Raw genomic sequence first — 8,933 nt, forward strand, 5'->3', positions numbered from 1 at the left:
TATTGGCAAGAATGATAAAGAGATTTTCTGCACCAATCCTAAAAAAGAATTGATTTTACATGTTGACCCAAAAGATTTCCAATGGAAGACTAATCCATGGGTCGTGATGAAACGTTATTTAAGCAATGCATTATTTCCAATGCAAACTTACAAGACAAGATTACATTATGAAATGATTTTAACTACTACAGGGTCTGTGGAAATTACCCACAATAATACAGGAGGGCCCAATAAATCATATTTTACATATTCTAAAATTATTATCAAAAAATTAATTTTGCCAAAAGAATGGGGATTAAGTACCCTAAAACATTCTCAATACACTCATCATATTGTCAAAACTAGTGTCAATTTTAATTATTGGGACTATGTTGATGCTTTTACCAAAACTCTGTATTATGAGAATGATGACCACAAACATTCTTGGTTCATAAAAATTTGTCCTCAGATTTTCAAAGCCATCGTAATTCCTACCTGGTTTGTCAAATGGTGGTCTTTTTTCGGACCTTCTAATTCTATTTTACCCACATTCTTTTTAGATCAATATACTTTATGGCTTGAAGCAACCCCAAAGATTTCTGAACTGGAACGAGAAGATCGACTTTTTCCAGGAACACCATTAATGAATTTCTTTATGGAATTTTCTATTCCATGGATCTTCAAATAGAGATTTCTCATGGACCATGTATCAGTATGCAACAAATTTAAGCTTAAAACAGAAGAGGGAAACAAAGTCGAGGTAGGACAGCTTGCAAACAGAGAAGAGACTTTCCCCTTGATTATTAACATTTTTGCATACCCAACATCAAAATCTCTTCCTTCTTTTTGGAATATATCAACATCAAAATTCTCAACCCTTAAAATCTTATACCCAAAGAAAGATTTTCGTTTCTTCACCCCCACCACCCTTTTACTGAACATAATTTAGACGAAGGAAATTAATTAAACAAAAACAAAGAAAGAAAGAAGCATGTGAACAACCTAGGTGGTTGTTCACTAAGGTAACAAAGCTTAGATTCTTCTTTGTATATTGTGATCTCTTATACTAATCTCTGGCTCCACATATATAATGAATACTATGAGCATTGGAAAAGAAGTGCAACACCTCCTTAATTGGCAAACAAGAGGAAATGTAGCAATATTTGCAATAAGCGGTCTCATCCAAGATATTGTTTGTGTATCCTAGCACGATTCTCTTCCCACCATAACCTGGCATGCACTTCTCCAAATTTTTCTCGGCTGTGTTGACATGGATAAGCTTATATCAGCCTCAATCAGAAAGATGATACAAGTAAAGAGAGGAAAGTAATAATACCTGAATCTGACACGTTTGAGTTCTCTTCTGCCATCTGGTAGGGCTCGTATAGTGATGTAAACCCCAGGCTCATCTTGCTCAACCCATTCAGTTTCAAGAATATCACTGGCATTGCTGATGGATAGCTCTCCAGAGCGATCTGCATCTCTTGATGTGCTTGTCCTCATAGAGGCATCCATTGATGATATCTCTGTCTTTGTTCCACTGATGCTTGAGAGTTTTGGAGTTGAGGAGACACCGCAAGAGTCATAATTATAGCGAGAATGGGTCGAGTGTAGTTCAAGAGAATCTGAAGATGAATACATTGGACGGAACAAAGTACGGGGTAGTCGTTCTTTACTCAGCGGGGGTGTCACAGGACTGTCTTCAATCGATTCCATTTTTGAACTCTATAAGACAATATATATATATATATATATATATATTTAATTATGATAAATGAAAAAAAGACAAATATATACACACCATAAAGCAAGAAGGTACCTCGTCTTCGGATCTTGGAGGTGTTGGCAGGGGAAAAGCTTGGCGATTCAACCTTTGGACATTATAAAGCTCCATTACTTTCTCACAATTCTCTGACCACCACCTTTGAGCTTGGTATTTATTAAACATTTCTCGACTATTATAACAAAATAACCATCAGTCAGAAATTTGGCTGAATCTATCATCTATCCACAAACTCCTTAATTTGGAAGATGCAACTATTTTTCCGTTAATAGCACATACATAAGCTCCTCCTTATGACCATGTTGTTGTGAAGTGAAACATATATGAGGTAACAGGACCTTTTTTTTAGACATGAAAGCAGTTCATTTGTTGCTTTTATTTGCAACATGGGCATTGTGCACCTGCTAAGCTGAAACCATTACATGCTGAATGCTTGGATTATTACTCCTTCTGTCTCAATTTATGCGATATTTTTGCCCCTTTTTAGTTAAATTAAAAAAGAATGACACCCTGGTTATTAAATTTGGTGTAATTAGTGTAATTAATTGATAGATTATCTTTTTATCAAATGTCTAAATAATTTTATGACAATATATTTATAATATTAATCTCTTTGTCAAACATTGCATTTCATGATGTTTATAGAATTTGTGTACTTTTAGTTTTTATGATTAATTTAATTAAAATATACTAATTTGAAAAATATAATGCAATTATTTTTTATAATATTAATTAAGAACATATGTTTATTAATTAACATATGTTTTCAAAAAATAATATATAACTTAAATATTTAATTTAATATCATTTATAAAGGCCCTTATTTGTCTAATATAAATTTTTAATTTTAGATAATTACTTTTATTTTTAAAATTTAATATAACCTTATAATTACACCTGTGTAACCAAACAATACATTAGTAATCACACTGTAATTACATTGTAGCAAACAAGCATGTCATCGTAATTATGAGGTGATGTAATTATCAGGCTTGTAATTACTATCCTAGTAATTACACCAAATTCAATTACGTCTTTCCAAACAGATCCTTAATGAGATGATCTATAATTACACAAATATCTATGGCTTATTTTAGACCACAAATTTTAAAATCTTAATTTCATTCTTAAAATACGATTATTCCCTCGGTCCCAATTAATCAATTATGTTTAATTGGAACGCATGAAGTAGTAATTATTCGTAAGTGAAAAGTACGGTTAGAGTAAGAAGGTAGAAATAGGGAAGTGGGAACAAAAGAAAGAAAACTTAATTAGCCATAGTCTGGCGGTCAAAACGGAAAGACATTATAGCAAGTGATTTAATTAGTAGATTATGTTATGAAGTAAGTGTCCTCTTTCATGGCCTACCACTCACACAAGCTTTTAGACAAAGAGGATTCCCTTCATAATTCAAGGGGACCAATAACTCAAAAACTGGCTTTAATGCATGGTTATATAAAATGCACAGCCTTTGACTTTGCTTAGAGCACATCCTATCCTTCACCAACCAAGAAAATGATTAATTTTATTTCACGGGGATGGATAGTGACTTACAGGCCATTGAACAGATTATTAAGAAATACTGTTCAACAATGATTGATCAACTCTATCGCAATCGTATTTTATATATATGATTTTCTATATATTTAATAATCAGGAAGGTTAGACTCTAGTCTCCTGTTCAAATTTCAGATAAAAATATTAGGTGCTTTTCATTTATCTTATTTTTGATAGACAGAGTTATCTGGTTGAGGTGATAGAGTTTCCGTGAAATTAATTGAGGTATGCGTAAGTTGACTCACACATCCAAAGGTGGAGCCAAATTGGACCGAACCCCTTCAACAGAAAATTATAATATTTATATATGTATGGTTAAAATTATTTGTTAGGTATACATATCAGATGTTGAACCTTTTTCGACAAGTACATATGTTTACTTCTTCATATTTTAAATTCTCTTAGTAAAAATATTGATTTTACCACGACGGACAACACGGTTATGAAAAAAAAAAGAAGAGAAGAATAAACTCTATCACAAATCTTGTGAAGCACGGATTGCAGTAAGGTGAGGCCTACAATATTCAATTGCAAAATGGCTCTGCCATAACATAGAGTCTTCTACTAGTGATTCTCCACGCCTAAATGGCTGTCACTATTGACATTGTGATGTCGATTCAGAACAAGAAAGTGATAGCTCAAGAGTCCTGTTCCTCCATTTAGAGTCCACTCCAATTTTGTAGTGGCACAGGAAGTGCAAATTATAGTTCTCGACTCTTTGACAGACAAAACTGGCACCCAACTTCTTACAAGAGGACAAAATGGAAGAATTAATGATGATCAAGATTGAAAATGAAAGGAGGTAGCAACTTCCGACAAGACGACAACATTAGTAAAAGGTTTTTGCCAACACAATCAAAACAGACCCACCAAAGAGACTCTCAACGATTTTCTTTTTCCTTTTTAGACTTTAATTTGGAACGAATCTTATTTTCTTTTTTTTTTCCTTCATAATTACCACCAGCACCTACTAATTTCTTCGTATGAACAGAGGTTAATAAAGGTGAAGTTTGGGTAGGGCGTCAAAATATACTTTTAGCACGCTTTCTTTTGGTAATAATCACAGGTAAACTTTCTGAAACACAAATCAATTGCTCTTTCATGTCACCTTGACCATAAACTGTTGCTAATTTTGACAATAACCACATAATTTGGGTTTGAAAAGAACCTTCAATTACCACCCATAATTGGTTATATAATCATAGTTATACTCAAATACATTTTCCATAATTTCGGAATTAAATATTGTGACAAAAGATAGTTAGGTAAAATACTTTCATTTGTATACCATCTAAATATAATACCCACAAAAACAAAATGATTTTTCTTTGTTAAAAAGTTGTTCCTATTTTTTTTAAAAAACGAAATAAAATTTTCCAAACACCAAACAAATATCTCAGAGCAAACCCAGAATCAAATTTCCAAAACCAATCACTCCATTTTTTGAACCTTTTAACGAGACTTCCCGGTAATTTATTCGGTGACAATCGGGGAGAAGAAAGTGATTAGGTGAAATTCGACTCCCACTTCAATAGTACTTACAAGATAAAGATTATACCAATCAAGTCCCACTTTTTTTTATCGGATTCGTGTCGAAAAGTCGGGATGAAACGCTTCCTAATAAAGATGACTCCGTACATAGAGAACTCGAATCAGAGATCTCTGATTAAAAATGAAAGGCTACTTACCACTCCATAACAACCCTCATTGATAATCAACTCCCACTTAATACTCGGCCATAAAATTTAACTTTTAAGTAGCACATTTTAAATTACATTTTAAATATGAATAAATTGTATCAAAGATAATACAATTCTAATTCCTCGGTGAAAGTCCAATTGGACCCCTTACTAGGGATCGTGGTTTTGGTTGGCGGGATGATATAAACAAATTAGATTTAGTTATCCCGCTTTTCATATGGAATAACTAATTTCATTATTCTAATATAAATAATAAAAAAACTAATTTCGAAATTAAATTCATAAAAAATACACAGTAAAATAATTTTATATTCTAGCTCGAGATTGTTACTTTTATCCCATTAACCAAACAATCCATTAAAGTTTAAATTTGGTTAATGATCTTTTATTTGGAATAGTAATTTTCTTTAGCAACTACGCCTAGTATTCTCATTTCGATGATAGTCAAGAAGAGTATCCTAATATTTTACTTTAAATGGTTAAAGAGCACTTTTTAAGAACTATTGACAACCAAGAACATTATAGGAAATTCCAAAATATTTTATTCACCATCCAATAAGGGGGGGAAAAAAGGAAAGTCAAAATTCCGAAATACTCCCCTAGTGTGAATAAATTCCACTAACAGTTGATGTTCTAACCTATAAGATATAGACGGCTATATAAAGTTGTTGGTCCACGAAAGAGAAAATAAACAATAGTCCAACAAAATTAAATGGAATTAATTAGCAAGTAATGGTTGGCCACTCATGAATAAGAAAAAACAAAATTAACAATAAACAATAATTAAGCCAAATTTTCTGATTATAGTAATGTTGAAAAGAGTACCTGAATCGAATCCGCTTGAGATCATTGCCGCCGCGTGGTAAGGAAACGAAAGTGATGAGAACACCCGGTTCGACCTGAGCCACCCACTCTTTCGGCTCGCTTTCTTCAACGAACACGACCGGTTCAGCTCGGCGTCCACTCGCTGACGCCGATACTGGCGTAACTTCCCCGCTCGATATCCCCTTGAGCCTGGCCTCCAGCTCCTTCCTTCCAGCCGTGGAGCTGGAACTGGAACTCCCTGTTCTCTTGTAAGACCAACGGAATTTATCCAACGAGTCTGAGTCGTTCTGGCTTCCGTTCTTACGTAGAGTCGACGGTTGAGTCGCACACGTCGGACTACACTGCTTGTATGCTCCAGATGCTTTCAATGCCATGTCCTTAATCTATTTTATAAGCACTTGATTTTAAAACTAAAATAATAAATCAAAATTTCCGGTCTACAAAGAAAAGAATGAAGAGTATGAATAACGGACCTGAGAAGTGAGTGTTCTAACGGCTTGTTTATTGGGCGGAGCAGCATTCGGATCAAGCGAATCATCGGTCGGTTGCTTTGAACGAGCTATGCACGTAAGCATCTTGCTAGCTAATACCAATATCAAATTCTCTTCTTACACGATCGATCAGGAAATGGAGACAAAAACAAAGACAAATTGAAGTTCAAAAACAGGGGAATTAATCAATAAATAATTGAAGAAATTGGGAAGAGAAAGGCAATAAGAGGAGAGTAGGGACGGTGAAGTCTGAAGAGATATTGAATATGAAGAAGTGGGTAATAAGGAAAATGCGCACTTTTAATGTCTTCCCTTAAATTGCGCCATCAAACAGATTCCTGTAGCAGTACATTAATTAAGACACCCCTGAAGCAACAGTCAACAAAAATAATTTCATTCAATTCTAAAAATAATAATAAAAAAAAAGGAATTATGAAGAATTGGAGTCCCAGATGGAGGGTTCAGAAATTAAGTGTTGAGAAACAATGGGTACTTGGAGCTTGAAGACGAAGAAATTGGAAAGAATTTATTAGTGCTTTAATGGAAATACCTTTGCTTCTATTTGCTTTTACTTTCTCTTCTTTTTTAAAAGAAAATTAGGCACTCCTATCATTTTTGAGTTTGGAAAGGTTGTACAACTTAGGGATCGGTGTTACCAGACATGCCAAAACGTATTTATTTTTAAAAATGTTCAAAATTTAATTAGTTTAAATTTGTATTATGTTTAAAATAAAAATTAATTCCCGTATGTTAGGAGTAAGGGTGTTTATTCTTCGGTTTGAGTCGGAGTTTTTTTCCTTTCTAAAAGATTGACCGAATCATTCTAGTTGATTTTTCAAATGTTAGAATCAATTCAAATCAATTAATTCAGTTTATGTTGAAAAAAGTAGATAAAGTGGATGTTCATGACACTCGTTTTGCAATGTAGTTGCACTGTAACACGCTTTTTTTTCTTCAGTTTTGCCTATAAAAGACACTCGTTTTCTGCAATGAAAAATATACACTCAATTTTCTCAGCTCTCTCTCTTACCATCTCTCCTTCTTATTAATTTGATAAGTTAGTTTATTTTATAATACGTTATCAGCACGAAACTCTAATTTTCTCCAGACAAATTAACTTCTATATCAGTTATATCTACTAAAGAAATTTAATTTTAATTTTTTTTGTTATTTCTAAATTATTTTCTATCTCAGTTTTTATCATGTCAAATTTATCAAAACTTGAGTTTGTGGCACTTGACATTATCGAAAAAAATTATTTGTCATGGATCCTTGATGTTGAAATTCACCTTGATACTAAAGGTCTTGGTGATACTATTAAACAAGAAAATATAGCATCTAGCCAAGATAAAGCAAAGGCCATGATTTTTCTATGTCATTATATTTATGAAGGATTAAAAACTGGATATTTAACTGTGAAAGACCCTCTTGAATTATGGACTAATTTGAAGGATCGATATGACCACCTAAAACTTACGGTGTTACCAAAATTTCGATATGATTGGATACACCTTCGATTTCAAAATTTTAAAACTGTGACAGAGTATAATTCTGTTATTCACAAGGTAAGTTCCATGTTAAAATTATGTAGAGATACTATCACTGATAATGACTTACTTGAGAAAACTCTTTTCACTTTTCACGTTTCAAATGTGTTGCTAAAATAACAATATCGTGAAAATGGATTTAAGAAATATTCTGAATTAATTATATGCCTACTTGTGGCCGAGCAGAATAATACTTTGCTAATGAAAAATCATTAAGCCCGTTCCACTAGGTCTGCTCCATTCCCTGAAACGAATGTTGTAGCAGTACATAATCAGTCTAAATCAAGACAAAATAATTATTGCAGTCGCGATCATGGCCGTGATCGTAGAAGTGGGCGAGGACATGATAGAGGACGAAACAATTATCGTCATCATGATGAAAATAAACATGAGAACAATAAAGTTCCTCAAAATAATCCTTCTAGAGGTAAATTCAATATTTGCCATATGTGTGGTATGAAAGGTCATTGGCACGTGAATGTCGTACGCCCGATCATTTTGTGAAACTTTATCAACCCTCTCTGTCATGATCCAAGCCTAGGGCCTAGACGTGACATGGCGAATGAGGAACCCGAAAGTACCTCAAACAAGCCTCTTAGCATTCTTTTAGTCTTTCATAGGTAATGATGATAAATAAACAAGTGAAAATCATAATAGTAAATCTTCAACTTATATATGTCCAACAATACCTCTAATTATTAGATTTAATGGGGCTAAGACAAGTCCCTATCTCACCCTCAATCATAATAGAAGAAATGTCATAGTAAAATATCTCAACATATCATAAGCTAGAAAGATAAATGAGTATTGTTCCCGAAATATGGAAACTCACCATGTCACGACCCAAGCCTAGGGCCTAGACGTGACATGGCGAATGAGGAACCCGAAAGTACCTCAAACAAGCCTCTTAGCATTCTTTTAGCCTTTCATAGGTAATGATGATAAATAAACAAGCGGAAATCATAATAAATCTTCAACTTACATATGTCCAACAATACCTCTAACTATTAGATTTAACGGGGCTAAGACAAGTCCCTAGCTCACCCTCAAT

At 33.5% G+C, this 8,933-nt stretch overlaps 1 protein-coding gene across 2 annotated transcripts; it reads right to left on the reverse strand.

The window, feature by feature from the left end:
* Positions 1 to 749: 749 nt before the first annotated feature.
* On the reverse strand, positions 750 to 6,979 carry LOC129893298 (protein Brevis radix-like 4). 2 transcript variants are annotated; one of them, XM_055968808.1, is made up of 7 exons: positions 6,886 to 6,979; positions 6,634 to 6,701; positions 6,318 to 6,448; positions 5,845 to 6,227; positions 1,799 to 1,934; positions 1,316 to 1,704; positions 750 to 1,239 (listed from the first exon to the last, which is right to left on the reverse strand). In XM_055968808.1, exons 3-7 carry the CDS (start codon positions 6,417 to 6,419, stop codon positions 1,158 to 1,160), a joined length of 1,092 nt encoding a protein of 363 aa, XP_055824783.1. In that variant the 5' UTR covers positions 6,420 to 6,448; positions 6,634 to 6,701; positions 6,886 to 6,979; the 3' UTR covers positions 750 to 1,157. The 2 variants fall into 2 exon arrangements, with proteins under 2 accessions (XP_055824783.1, XP_055824782.1); XM_055968807.1 differs by lacking the exon at positions 6,886 to 6,979 and having other exon boundaries at positions 6,634 to 6,877.
* Positions 6,980 to 8,933: the final 1,954 nt, after the last annotated feature.

Source organism: Solanum dulcamara, chromosome 6, assembly GCF_947179165.1.
Source record: "Solanum dulcamara chromosome 6, daSolDulc1.2, whole genome shotgun sequence".
In the NCBI taxonomy this organism is placed as follows: domain Eukaryota; kingdom Viridiplantae; phylum Streptophyta; class Magnoliopsida; order Solanales; family Solanaceae; genus Solanum; species Solanum dulcamara.

Excerpts from the sequence above, each read along its gene's own strand:
- LOC129893298 (XM_055968808.1), bottom strand. The coding sequence starts at position 6,419 with ATGCTTACGTGCATAGCTCGTTCAAAGCAACCGACCGATGATTCGCTT. Across the intron at positions 6,228-6,317 it reads TTAGAACACTCACTTCTCAG|ATTAAGGACATGGCATTGAA; the intron begins GTCCGTTATTCA and ends CTTATAAAATAG. Across the intron at positions 1,935-5,844 it reads CTCAAGCGGATTCGATTCAG|TCGAGAAATGTTTAATAAAT; the intron begins GTACTCTTTTCA and ends TTGTTATAATAG.